Source organism: Oncorhynchus tshawytscha, linkage group LG01, assembly GCF_018296145.1.
Source record: "Oncorhynchus tshawytscha isolate Ot180627B linkage group LG01, Otsh_v2.0, whole genome shotgun sequence".
Taxonomy (NCBI): domain Eukaryota; kingdom Metazoa; phylum Chordata; class Actinopteri; order Salmoniformes; family Salmonidae; genus Oncorhynchus; species Oncorhynchus tshawytscha.
Window position 1 is genome coordinate 29,778,964 of NC_056429.1, and position 14,646 is coordinate 29,793,609.

Sequence of the window (14,646 nt, forward strand, 5' to 3'; positions counted from 1 at the left end):
TTTACAAGGCCACATATCTTACTTTACTCACATCACATGTATATACTGTATTTTATACCATCCATTGCACCTTGCCTATGCCGCTCGGCCATCACTCATCCATATACTTACATGTACATATTCTCATTCCCCCTTTAGATTTGTGTGTATTAGGTCATTGTTGGGGAATTGTTAGATGACTTGTTAGATATAACTGCACTGTTGGAACTAGAAGCACAAGTATTTCGCTACACTTGTATTAACATCTGCTAACCAGACTCCTGAACTCTAATCCCTGAACCCTAACCTCTGACCTCTCCTGCGCAGGCTCAAAACTACAGCCATGGTAGGCCCCGCAGAGTGTGAGTAGGCTGCGAGAAACATTTCTGCAAAATCAATGTTTTTTTCCCCTTTCAATCAGAACAAGTTAATAAGAAGATCAATATGCAATCTAGTCTGGTTTAGTCAAATCTGGTTTACATCAACATGGCCAGTTTAGACTAACTATTGGTCGGGTCCACTGTATGTAGTCTCTTATCTGACCTGCATGCCACAGACAGAGGGGCTTTAAGTCTGTAATTGTCTTTACCCCAGGGGTATGAAGCCTGTCCCCAAGCCAGCCCAGACATTCCTCCCCTCTCTGGACTGTCTCAATCTGCTACTGTTGTCCCCTACCTACCCCCACAGGGCATCGTGACATTCTAGACCAGTCCTCGAGTACCCCCAACAGCACACATTTCTATGTAGCACACCTGATTCAACTTGTCAACTAATCATCAAGCCCTCAAAGAGTTGAATCAGGTGAGTTTGTCCGGGGCATCAACAAAAATGTCTGCCGTTGGAGGTACTTGAGGACTGGAGTTGGGAAACACTGCCCTGGGGGGCTGCAGTCTGTAACAAATGAGTGTGAATGACTGACATGCTGGTGTGAGTCATCCAGGAGTCCAGTGCTGCAGACTCCCTACCGTCTCTTTACAGCCTCATATCTGGGGTGACCTGGACTGACTGTCCTCTCATCTATTCCCCAGACACCCCCTCAACACTGGGGGAAGGGAGGGACCGGTAAGCCCGGTGGAGACAGAGGGCCACTTCACAGTGTGAACAGCAGGGGCCTGGAAGTCCCTGAGTCTCTCTAGCACAATTTCAGAGACTCTCTGTCTTACTTCAGAGATGTCTTTCCCCCTCTCTCTTCATCTCCTTCCCTCTCCCCATCCTAGCCTCTCTTCCGTTGTTCAGCATGTTGTGTCCTGCTCATATCTGTGTCACTCTGATCTACAGACATGCCACACACCAACATGGACATATCCTGACACTGTTACTGTTTGAGTCAAACCAATCCATTCAATTTACTTCAGGGAAGGAGAGAGAAGAAAAAAAAGTTGCTTGGTTTATCAGAGAAGTGAGTTATTTACCCATCTCTTCCTTCCTGTGTTTAGTCAAGGGGGATTACAGTGGGAGGGAATGCAGAGCAGATAGCTAATGGAGTTTACTCACTGTCAGGTGACCCAGGAATAAACCCCCCTCTCTCTCCCCCTGCACTGGACCCTGAGACAGTCTGAGATGGTCTGGGACGGCTGTGTTTACATACACCAGGCCTGACTGCACAGCCACCGCATGGCCCCAGCCCCAGAATAATGTACTATCTGTTTAATAGGGAGAGAGAGCCCTGTTTATAGAGAAGGCCCTTTTTAACTGGCTAATGGACTGTTGGGTCAGAGGTCAATATTAACCCATGTTACTTCCTGTTATCATTACCACTCTGCTCTGATGAGGATAGGTGATCAACTCGCTGGACTCTCAGATCTACTTATCCAAAATTGACTCATTAGCCTGCTAAGCCTGGAACGGCCGTGATGCTTGCTCATTTTGCTCCGTGGAATCAGAGCAGCACTTTGTATGAAGACCTGTGGAAAATGTGCCCTCATTGAAGATCAAATCACATTTTTATTGTCATGTGCTTTGTAAACAACAGGTGTACACTAACAGTGAAATGTTTACAAACGGGCCCTTCCCAACAATGCAGAATACAAGAACTAAATCAATAATAATAATAGAAAAAATATATAGTAACACAAAGAATAAATACACCATGAGCAATAATAGCTTAAAGAATAAATACACCATGAGCAATAATAGCTTAAAGAATAAATACACCATGAGCAATAATAGCTTAAAGAATAAATACACCATGAGCAATAATAGCTTGGTTATATATATGGTGTACCAGTACCAAGTCGATGTGCAGGGAAATTGAGGTAGATACAGTGCCTTCGGGAATTATTCAGACCCCTTGACTTTTTACACATTTTGTTACGTTACAGCCTTATTCTAAAATTGACCCCAAAAAATGTTTCCTCTTCAATCGACACAAAATAACCCAATAGGTTTTAGAAATGTTTGCCAATTTATTACAAATAAAACTTTGACAGCGAGTCTTCTTGGGAATGACGCTACAAGCTTGGCACACCTGTATTTGGGGAGTTTCACCCATTCTTCTCTGCAGATCCTCTCAAGCTCTGTCAGGTTGAATGGGAAGCGTTGCTGCACAGCTATTTTCAGGTCTCTCCAGAGATGTTCGATCGGGTTCAAGCCCAGGCTCTGGCTGGGCCACAAAAGGACATTCGAAGACTTGTCCCGGAGCCAGTCCTGTGTTGTCTTCGGGTCGTTGTCCTGTTGGAAGGTAAACCTTTGTCTGAGGTCCTGGGCACTCTAGAGCAGGTTTTCATCAAGGATCTCTCTGTACTTTGCTCCGTTCATCTTTCCCTCGATCCTGACTAGTCTCCCAGTTCCTGCCGCTGAAAAAACATCCCCACAGCATGATGCTGCCCCCACCATGCTTCACCGTAGGGATGGTGCCAGTTTTTCTCCAGATGTGATGCTTGGCATTCAGGCCAAAGAGTTCAATCTTGGTTTCATCAGACCAGAGAATCTTGTTTCTCATGGTCTGAGAGTCTTTAGGTGCCTTTTGGCAAACTCCAAGCAGGCTGTCATGTGCCTTTTACTGAGGAGTGGCTTCCGTCTGGCCACTCTACCTAATAGGCCTAATTGGTGGAATGCTGCAGAGATGGTTGTCCTTCTGGAAGGTTCTCCCATCTACACAGAGGAACTCTGGAGCTCTGTCAGAGTGACCATCGGGTTCTTGGACACCTCCCTGACCAAGGCCCTTCTCTCCCACGATTGCTCAGTTTGGTCGGGCGGCCAGCTTTAGGAAGAGTCTTGGTGGTTCCAAACGTCTTCCATTTAAGAATGATGGAGGCCACTGTGTTCTTGGGGACCTTCAAAGCTGCAGACATTTTTGGTACCCTTCCCCTGATCTGTGCCTCGACACAATCCTGTCTCAGAGCTCTACGGACAATTCCTTCGTCCTCCTGTCTTGGTTTTTGCTCTGACACCGGTGGGACCTTATAAAGACAGGTGTGTGCCTTTCCAAATCATGTCCAATCAATTGAATTTACCACAGGTGGACTCCAATCAAGTTGTAGAGACATCTCAAGGATGATCAATGGAAACAGAATACACCTGAGCTCAATTTTGAGTCTCATAGCAAAGGGTCTGAATACTTATGTAAATAAGGTATCTGTTTTTTTTATTTCAATACATTTGTATAAATCTCTAAAAACCTGTTTTCGCTTTGTGGGGTATTGTGTGTAGATATCTGAGGATTGTTTTTTATTTCGTCCATTTTAGAATGAGGCTGTAATGTAACAAAATGTGGAAAAAGCCAAGGGGTCTGAGTACTTTCCGAAGGCCCTGTATGTCCTCAGCGGGGACTGTGAGTATGTAGCCCACATTGTCATCAGGGGCTCTCATCGGCAGCTCAGGGTCATTGTGCTCCAACCGTGAGAAAAAGGTGTTTAACTCATCCGGTATGGTGTCGTTGGTGACCGCGATGTGGCTGGTTTTCTTTTTGTAATCCGTGATCGCTAGGAGCCTCTGCCACATATGTTTTGTGTCTGACCTGATGAATTCCTCCTCCACTTTGTCCCTAGACTTCTGTTTCGCCATCTTGATCAATCTGCGTAGGTCGTATTAGTACTGTTTAACTTCTCTAGGGTAGGGGGCAGCATTGGGAATTTTGGATGAAATATGCATATAATTAGTACATTTGGATAGAAGACACTCTGAAGTTTCTGAAACTGTTTGAATGATGTCTGTGAGTATAACATAACTCATATGGCAGGCAAAAACCTGAGAAAAAATCCAACCAGGAAGTGGGAAATCTGAGGCTTGTAGTTTTTTAACTCAGCCCCTATTGAATTTACAGTGGGATATTGGTTATGTTGCAATTCCTAAGGATTCCACTAGATGTCAACAGTCTTTAGAAACTTGTTTGATGCCTCTACTCTGAAGTGAGGCTGAATGGGAGGGGATTGAGTCAGGTGTCTGCCAGCAGCCTCGACATCAGTCTCGCGCTCCTGTGAGAGCGAGCTCTATTCCATTGCGTCTCTAGAGACAAAGGAATTCTCCAGTTGGAATATTATTGAAGATTTATGTTAAAAACATCCTAAAGATTGATTCTATAATTAGTTTGACAGGTTTCTAAGGACTGTAATGGAACTTTTGGACATTTCGTTGCAACTGGTGGACGTGCTGGTGACATTGCAACTGGTGGACGTGCTTCGTGAGTGTGGATTTGTTTACCAAACGGGCTAACAAAAAGGATGTATTTGGACATAAATGATGGACATTATCGAACAAAACAAACATTTAATGTGGACCTGGGATGCCTGGGAGTGCATTCTGATGAACATCATCAAAGGTAAGTGAATATTTATAATGCTATTTCTGACTAATGTTAACTCCAACATGGCGGATATCAATTTGGCTTGATTTTGTCGTCTGAACGCTGTACTCAGATTATTGCATGGTTTGCTTTTTCTGTAAAGGTTTTTTAAAATCTGACACAGCGGTTGCATTAAGGAGATGTTTATCTAAAGTTCCATGTATAATATTCGTATCTATATCAATGTTTATTATGAGTATTTAATTATGTATGTAATTTGATGTGGCTCTCTGCAAAAATCACTGCATGTTTTGGAACTACTGAACATAACGCTCCAATGTAAACTCAGATTTTTGGATATAAATATGAACTTTACAGAACAAAACATACATGTATTGTGTAACATGAAGTCCTATGAGTGTCATCTGATGAAGATCATCAAAGGTTAGTGATTCATTTTATCTATATTTCTGCTTTTTGTGACTCCTCTCTTTGGCTGGAAAAATTGCTGGGTTTTTCTGTAAGTTGGTGGTGACCTAACATAATCATTTGTGGTGCTTTCGCTGTAAAACATTTTCAGAGACTGTGTCTGGTTTAAAGAGAATTTTATCTTTAAAAAGGTGTAAAATACATGTATGTTTGAAGAATTTTAATTCTGTGATTTTTAACAAATTTGACGCCCTGCAGTTTCACTGGCTGTTGACAGGTGAGACACTACCGTCCCACGTACCCTATAGAGGTTAACCATACTATTGTCCCCAGTAACTCTCTCTCTCAGTTTTTCTACAAGGCTGCTATCGATCCACGGATTGTGATTTGGTTAAGTTTTGAAAGACAGTGTCAGCATCACATCCATTTTTTTATGAACCAGGTGACTGAGTCTGCAAATTCATTGATGCCATCTTCAGATGCGATCAGGACATATTCCAGTCCACATGATCAAAACAGTCTTGGAGCATGAATTCTGATTGGTCTGACCAATACTTTACAGAACTTACCACCAGAACTTCCCTCGAGTTTTTGTTTGTTGGCAGGGAGAAGCAAGAAGGAGTCATGGTCAGATTTGCCGAAAGGGCCTTATACCCGTAAAAAGTTAGGCCTAATTGGGTGTGATCGGGATCGGTGTGTATAGTGTACATGCAGTACCTGCAGCAGCAGTCTCTCGAAAGCCAGGCAGGTGTCCCAGCGTGGCAGGGTGGGGTGGCGGAGGGTCTGGGCGGTGGCCAGGCCCAGCTGGAGCACCCCACAGTGACTCTCTAGAGCCCCCCCAGCTACTTTTAAACAGCTGCACGTAGGAACACAGCTGCTCCGGGGTTACACGGCCTGAAAGGGGGACAAGAACATAGACATCAGACATGAGGAAATTATATGAATTTCCTATTTATACAGTGGTTCCTCCTTTAACAATTGCGAGCTTATGCCGCGGGATTCAGAGGTAATTTGTGGTTTAGTACGGTACCTTGCTACACCACTTCATTGCTCCAGACCAGCGCAAGGGGGAGTTAGAGCACTGATTATGCTTTTGGGTCCTACTGTGTCTCTAACTGACAATGAATTGGCGACATGAACCTAAAAAGAAACTGATAATTGTGCACGACTTCAGTATTACTTACTATTTTATTTTTAATTTCACCTTTATTTAACCAGGTAGGCCAGTTGAGAACAAGTTCTCATTTACAACTGCGACCTGGCCAAGATAAAGCAAAGCAGTGCGACACATACAACAACACAGAGTTACACATAAACGAACGTACAGTCAATAACACAAGAGAAAAATCTATGTACAGTGTGTGCAAATATAGAAGGGTAGGGAGGTAAGTCAATAAATTGGCTATAGAGGAGAAATAATTACAATTTGGCATTAACACTGGAGTAATAGATGTGCAGATGATGATGTGCAAGTAGAGATACTGGGATGCAAAAGAGCAAGAGGATAAATAACAATATGGGGATGAGGTAGTTGGGTGTGCTATTTACAGATTGGCTGTGTAGAGGTACAGTGATCGGTAAGCTGCTCTGACAGCAGTACTTAAAGTTAGAGAGGGAGATATAAGACTCCAGCTTCAGTGATTTTTGGCAGCAGAGAACTGGAAGGAAAGGCGGCCAAATTAAGTGTTGGCTTTGGGGATGACAAGCGAAATATACCTGCTGGAGAGCGTGCTATGGGTGGGTGTTGCTATGGTGACCAGTGAGCTGAGATAAGGCGGTGCTTTACCTAGCAAAGACTTATATATGACCTGGAGCCAGTGTGTTTGGCGACAAATATGTAGTGAGGGCCAACCAACGAGAGCATGCAGGTCGCAGTGGTGGATAGTATATGGGGCTTTGGTGACAAAACGGATGGCACTGTGATAGACTACATCCAGTTTGCGCAGTAGAGTTTTGGAGACTATTCTGTAAATGACATCGCCGAAGTCAAGGATCGGTAGGACAGTCAGTTTTACGAGGGTATGTTTGGCAGCATGAGTGAAGGAGGCTTTGTTGCGAAATAGGAAGCAAATTCTATATTTATAGAATGGATTGGAGATGCTTAATGTGAGTCTGGAAGGAGAGTTTACAGTCTAACAAGATACCTAGGTATTTGTAGTTGTCCACATCTTCTAAGTCAGAACTGTCCAGAGTAGTGATGCTAGTCGGGAAGGCGGGTGCAGGGAACAAATCAGTTGAAGATCATGCATTTAGTTTTACTAGCATTTAAAAGCAGTTGGAGGCCACGGAAGGAGTGTTGTATGGCATTGAAGCTTGTTTGGAGGTTTGTTAACACAGTGTCTTAAGAAGGGCCAGATGTATACAGAATGGTGTAGTCTGCGTAGAGGTGGATCAGAGAATCACCAGCAGCAAGAGCGACATCATTGAAGTATACAGAGAAAAGAGTCGCCTGAGAATTTAACCCTGTGGCACCCCCATAGAGACTGCCAGAGGTCCAGACAACAGGCCCTCAGATTTGACACACTGAACTCTATCTGAGAAGTAGTTGGTGAACCAGGCGACACAGTAATTTGAGAAACCAAGGCTACTGAGTCTGCCGATAAGAAAGCGGTGATTGACAGAGTCGAAAGCCGATGAAGACGGCTGCACAGTATTGTCTCTTATCGATGGCGGTTATGATATCATTTAGGACCTTGAGCGTGGCTGAGGTGCACCCATGAGCAGCTCGGAAACCAGATTGAACAGTGGAGAAGGTATGGTGGGATTCGAAATGGTCGGTGATCTGTTTGTTAACTTGGCTTTCGAAGATTTTAGCAAGGCAGGGCAGGATGGATATTGGTCTATACAGTTTGGGTCTAGAGTTTCTCCTCCTTTGAAGGAAGAGGGGGATGACCGCGGCAGCTTTCCAATCTTTGGGGATCTCAGACAATAGAAAAGAGAGGTTGAACAGGAGAGTAATAGGGGTTACAACAATTTTGGGTGGATAATTTTAGAAAGAGAGGGTCCAGATTGTCTAGCCCAGCTGATTTGTAGGGATCCAGATTTTGCAGCTCTTTCAGAACATCAGCTGTCTGGATTTGGGTGAAGGAGAAGTAGGGGGCTTGGGCAAGTTGATGCAGGGGGTGCTGAGCTGTTGGCCGGGGTAGGGGTAGCCAGGTGGAAAGCATGGCCGCCGTAGAAAAATGCTTATTGAAATGATCGATTATCGTAGATTTATCGGTGGTGACACTGCTTGCTAGCCTCAGTGCAGTGGGCAGCTGGGAGGAGGTGCTCTTATGGACTTTCATGGACTTTTCAGTGTCCCAAAACTTTTTGGAATTAGTGCTACAGGACGCCTTTGCTTTCCTAACAGACTGAGTATTTTGGTTCCTGACTTCCCTGAAAAGTTGTAAATCACAGGGGGCTATTCGATGCTAATGCAGAACGCCACAGGATGTTTTTGTGCTGGGCAAGGGCAGTCAAGTCTGGGGTGAACCAAGCTATATCTGTTCTTAGTTCTACATTTGTTGCCTGGGCGTGAACCCAGAGTCTCTGGTGGCACAGCCCTAGACTACTGCACCACCCGGGAGGCCTACCAGGCATCTTCTACTGACGGGATGAGGTCAATATCCCGTCAATATACCTGGGCCAGGTCGATTAGAAAGGCCTGCTCGCTGAAGTGTTTTAGGGAGCGTTTGACAGTGATGAGGGGGTAGTCATTTGACCGCGGACCCATCACGCACGCAGGCAATGAGGCAGTGATCGCGGAGATCCTGGTTGAAGACAGCAGAGGTGTATTTAGAGGGCAAGTTGGTCAGGATGATATCTAAGAGTGTGTCCATGGTTACGGATTTAGGTTTGTACATGGTAGGTTCCTTAATAATTTGTGTGAGATTGAGGGCATCTAGCTTAGATTGTATGACGCCCAGAGTGTTAAGCATATCCCAGTTTAGGTCACCTAACAGTAAGAACTCTGAAGATAGATGGGGGGGCAATCAGTTCACATATGGTGTCCAGGTCACAGCTGGGGGCTGAAGGAGGTCTATAACAAGCAGCAACGGTGAGAGACTTGTTTCTGGAAAGGTGGATTTTTAAAAGTATAAGCTCGAATTGTTTGGGCACAGACCTGGATAGTATGACAGAACTCGGCAGGTTATCTCTGCAGTAGATTGCAACTCTGCCCCATTTGGCAGTTCTATCTTGTCGGAAGATGTTATAGTTAGGGATGGAAATGTAAAGATTTTTGGTGGCCTTCCTAAGCCATGATTCAGACACGGCTAGGACATCAGGATTGGTGGAGTGTGCTAAAGCAGTGAATAATACAAACTTAGGGAAGAGGCTTCTAATGTTAACATGCATGAAACCATTTCTTTAACTAGGCAAGTCAGTTAAGAACAAATTATTATCTGGAGACTTACATTTCCCTCACTAACTTTAAACATCAGCTATCTGAGCAGCTAACCGATCGCTGCAGCTGTACATAGTCCATCTCTAAATAGCCCACCCAACCTACCTATCCCCATATTGTTTTTATTTACTTTGCTGCTCTTTTGCACACCAGTATCACTACTTACACACCATCATCTGCTCATCTATCACTCCAGTATTAATCTGCTAAATTGTAATTACTTTGCTACTATGGCCTATTTATTGGCTACCTCCTCATGCCATTTGCACACACTGTAAATAGACTTTCTTTTTTTCTATTGTGTTATTGACTGTACGCTTGTTTATTCCATGTGTAACTCTATATTGTTGTTTCTGTCACACTGCTTTGCTTTATCTTGGCCAGGTCGCAGTTGTAAATGAGAACTTGTTCTCAACTAGCTTACCTAGTTAAATAAAGGTGAAATAAAATAAAGAAAAAATGTACAAGGACAGCCTACTCCTTCCTCCCCGTTGGGAATTGAACCCCGGTCTCCCACGTGCCCTGCCCGTAAATAGCCCAGTACTGTACTCCCGACCGTCACGTCGTGCAGCGCCATATTTTCCATTCCATCCTAACGAAACCCAGAGGTTTTTTTATTTTTCTTGGAATAGAAACACCATACTATTAATCAAATTAATTAAGCAAGTACCAGTCAAATGTTTGGACACACCCACTCATTGCAGGGTTTTTCCTTTATTTTGACTATTTTCTACATTGTAGAATAATAGTGAAGACATCACAACTATGAAATAACACATACGGAATCAGTTAAGAACAATGTTAAGAACACATGTCCGCATTCTCTAGTACAGCCATTATTGAAGGCTATCAAATGCTTCTCAAAGATGCCCTCTGGTGGTCAAACTAGCCCTAACTAGCATTAATGGTTCCAGTGGTTGGCAACGTACCAACCACTGGAATGCTAGTACAACTAACGTGCCATAGAATTCTGCGGCCCCATGCAAGCTGCGCCGCAGTACGCTGCAACTTTTAAAAGGAGGAACCACTGTATATTCATAGTCCTTAAATTAACCAATTGATCAAACAAACGATCACATGGTATGCTATGGTTCAGTGCATACACACTAGAATACTCATACTAGTCTGCCTGGGGTGGCAGCCTGTTAAGGTAAAGTTAGCTGAACTAATGGATGATAGTCACTTAACAGACCCACCCACCCATTGACAGACAACCACTTTTCCTAATATCCTGATGGGAACAACACTGTTGGAATCAGAGATCCAGACTCCACAGGTAGAGGAGAGAAGCTTGGAGGACATGTGCTGTGAGAACCTCAGCCATAACCATGTATTGGGTATGCTGCATACTCTGTGCAAGTGTGCATCTGTAACTTGAAGTGGTGTTGTTAAAGTGTGAGAGTCGATGTTTATGTACACCATAGTGTGTGATGGAATGTGTGTCTGTGAGAATGTGAGTGCGTGCACAACTGATAAGGTCCTGTAAGGCTGTCTCAGAGTGTGACTAACACATGTGAATCAGAGGTTGTCTCTGATTATTTGCAGAGCTGGCAGAGTGAAGCAGGGTTAGTGCTCCCACCAAGACCCTCCTCTCCTCCACGGAGGATCCACAGAGACACAGGAGGAATAAGGGGGGGGGGGCGACCCCGGGGCTAGCGGCGAGAGGAGAGGGGTACACATGAACTCCTCATAAAGCCCAATTCTTCATGTTGAAATTCAGAGCCATGAACAGATGAGGGAGTATTTCCTGTTGGACTACATGGCCAATGTTTTCTTTAGTGCAGCCAAAAACATGACTGGAGGAGAAACAGACAGGAGGGATGAAAAATGAGACAACTTTCCAGAATGTAAAATATAAATGAATGGAGTCATGTCAAGTACAGATGTAACAACTTGACTTTGTTGATATTACACCAATGAGTTCCACCATAAGATGTAACATCTAACCCATTTTGAACATAGTGTGTCTGAGCTACCTACTTCTGGGTGCTTCTTCTAAATCCGTAGATACCAACCCTTAGTCTGTGTGATTAACAGGGGCTGAGCTAGAGTGGTGTTTGTGTGACAAGGGCGGATCCCGAAGGGGCCCGGACCAGGTCTTTTTTTTTTTACAAAAATGTCTGAAGAGTTTGAGCTACACATTATTAAAAGCCATCCATGAAAAGCTGAGACTCTCACAAACATGTAATGTTTTGCTATATGATGCCCACAAGCTACACAAGAGTTGTAAGGGGTTCTTCTACATATAATATCATAGGAAATCCCAGGACATACAGTAGTAACTATAATACTGTAATGGTTTTGCGCCCCCTGGGCTCGTACGATGGAGAAGATCATCGGGGGCTATAATCAGCATAGTCTCAGGGTAGTAAGTTGCTGGTCTGTTGATATCACATTAGTGGTGTGGGGGCGGTGCTTTGGCGAAGTGGGTGGGGTTATATCCTGGTTGGACTGTCCGGGGGTATCGTCCGACGAGGCCGCAGTGTCCCCCGACCCACCCATGTCTCAGTCTCCAGTATCTATGCTTCAATAGTCTATGTGCCGGGGGGCTAGGGTCAGTCTGTTATGCCTGGTATAATTCTCCTGTCTTATCTGTTGTCCTGTGTGAATTTAAGTATGCTCCCTCTAATTCTCTCTCTCGCCCTCCCCTCCCGGAGGACCTGAGCCCTAGGACCATGACTACCTGGCCCGATGGTTTCAACTGTTCTGCCTGTGGCTATGGAACCCTGACCTGTTCATCGGACGTGCTACCTTGTCGCGGTACCTGTTGCTTTTGACTCTCTCTCTCTCTCTACCGCACCTGCTGTCTCGACCTCTGAATGCTCAGCTATGAAATGGCAACTGACATTTACTCCTGAGGTACTGACCCGTTGCACCCTCTACAATCCTGCTGGTCAACTATGAACGTTTGAACATCTTGAAATATAATCGGGCCTTAATGGCCATGTACTGTTATAATCTCCACCCGGCACAGCCAGAAGAGGACTGGCCACCCCTGAGAGCCATGTTCCTCTCTAGGTTTCTTCCTAGGCTCCTGCCTTTCTAGGGAGTTTTTCCAAGCTACTGTGCTGCTACATCTGCATTGTTTGCTGTTTGTGATTTTAGGCTGGGTTTCTGTATAGCACTTTGTGACATCTGCTGATGCTGGCTTGATAAATAAATGTGATTGATTGATTGACTCTAATAAGCTCACATAGCTGCTGTCACAATCTCCAAACTCTACACAGTTGTCACTGGCTAGTTGGATATTCATGAAACTATTTCTGAACTTAATACGAGTTCAGTTTTATCAGATTTTTGCTTTGTGGGACCTTACATTTTTTATCCTCGACTTTGGCAATTGTAAATGAGAACTTGTTCTCAACTTGCCTACCTCGTTAAATAAAGGTGAAAAAAAAAAAATTATGATTGTCAATAAAACTCATGAATGCAACTGTTTATATCAAATTGTTTTGTGTTCTACTTGTAGCCCTGGTTGTCTTAAAAAGAAAATGGCCTCACACTCCACTGTGAGGCTAAATATAGGGGATGGACATGCAGATAAATGAATGTCAGACAAATGAAAAGGTCATTTTTGCTTGGGTCTCAGGACTGAGGGGTAATGACCTTTTGGATGATAAAATGTGTTCAGTTTTCGGCAAGACCGGTTAGAATGGCAGCGTTAACCTAACAAAGGACTCCTATTCCCAGAAAGCATCCTAGTCTGGTGCTGAGTAAAGTTGACAGCACTAAAGACGGTTGAAACTCAGCCTGCTGGGTAATGTGGTCTCCTCACCTTCCTAAATCAACCTACGTGCTGTGCTCTCTGTGTGGCACCAACGGGCAGAATGGAAGATATGTGGTACAAAAGCGAATCAGGTTACCTTTCCAACATTAAAACAGAATGGAGGAATGGACCCGGGTCCAGGAATATCCAGACAGTGAAAAGCCATATTGTGAACAGCACCGAACCGTGGCAGTAAAGCCTGGCAGCATACTCAAACATCATTTAGCCTGATGTGCCAACCATAACTCAGCCCAGAAGCGGGGAGGAGAACCACAGCCAGGGCCAAACATAATTTAGCCCTAGAATAGGCCTGGGAGCGCAAGATACTGAGGGACAACCATAATCTAACCTGGGGGTGGAGACACAGTGTGAGAGGAAGTACAAGCCAGTGAAAAAAATAGCAAATGAGAGAGGCACACAATGAGTTTGAGGATCAACCATGAGTCAACCCCTGAACAATGCTACAAGGCCAAGGGCCAAACATTATTAACCCTGAAACTGAACCAGAAGGATGACTTGCATTTTTGGTGGAGTGTGTGGGTGACTCAGGGGCTTAGAAGTTCTGGCTGTTTGAACATGAAGCTTTCCAGTGGTTTGCCTCACTCACAGTCCAGGCTCGTAACTCACGGTGCTGCCTGGAGCAGAGGAAGGAGCAGGGGCTTTTATTTATGGACATATCACTGGGCCTGCTCCCAGACTGTACAGTAGAGTACAGCACACACAACACACTCCACTCAGTCACATCGCCGCACCTGTGTGTGTGTGTGTGTGTGTGTGTATAAATGAGTAAAGCAGCAAGAGAGAGATTATGTAGCTGCATACAGCATGTCTTATGTTCAGAATATATGTGTAGCCTAGTCCTTTTTCTCCTGTTACTAATGTGCGAGGTGTGCGTTGTGATTCTTCTGACGTGGTTCTGATCCTGTTGGCTGGGGAAGCAGGACATAGTGGTTTGATGCATTGGTTTGGCTGCAAATGTGCGAGTGTGTGTACGTGTACAATCGAGTATCTGCCATAGTCAACTATTTCTGCAAAGTGAAAAATTCCACAATACACTGGGGGAATTAGGCCATATGCTACAGAGCCAGCACAGGTCCTGTCAACACTTTTCTCTTCTACTGCAACACACACACACACACACACACACACACACACAAACCAACACTGTCAAAATAACTCAGGGTTAAAACACCCAAAAAACAACACTGAACACCCTCAGACTGACACATGAACACACGACTTATGCCATGCCAATTTTTATTAATATGATATCTGAGTGAGAGTTACTAACAAAATCAAATGGGGACCCCCTGGAGGTCGTGGCCCCTGGGCAGGTACCCATCATACCCATCAGTAATACTG

General features: G+C 44.4%; 1 protein-coding gene across 3 annotated transcripts in view; it reads right to left on the reverse strand.

Moving 5' to 3' along the window:
• LOC112249076 (sec1 family domain-containing protein 2-like) overlaps positions 1 to 14,646 on the reverse strand; it is an 84,871-nt gene that overhangs the window by 36,148 nt on the left and 34,077 nt on the right. For all 3 annotated transcript variants that reach the window (XR_002953311.1, XM_024418718.1, XM_042320257.1), the window contains one exon: positions 5,849 to 6,025. Coding sequence is in view for 2 of the 3 variants with exons in the window: in XM_024418718.1 (XP_024274486.1) it covers positions 5,849 to 6,025 (177 nt within the window). In the remaining variant the exon portion in view is untranslated. The remainder of the gene's footprint in view (positions 1 to 5,848; positions 6,026 to 14,646) is intronic.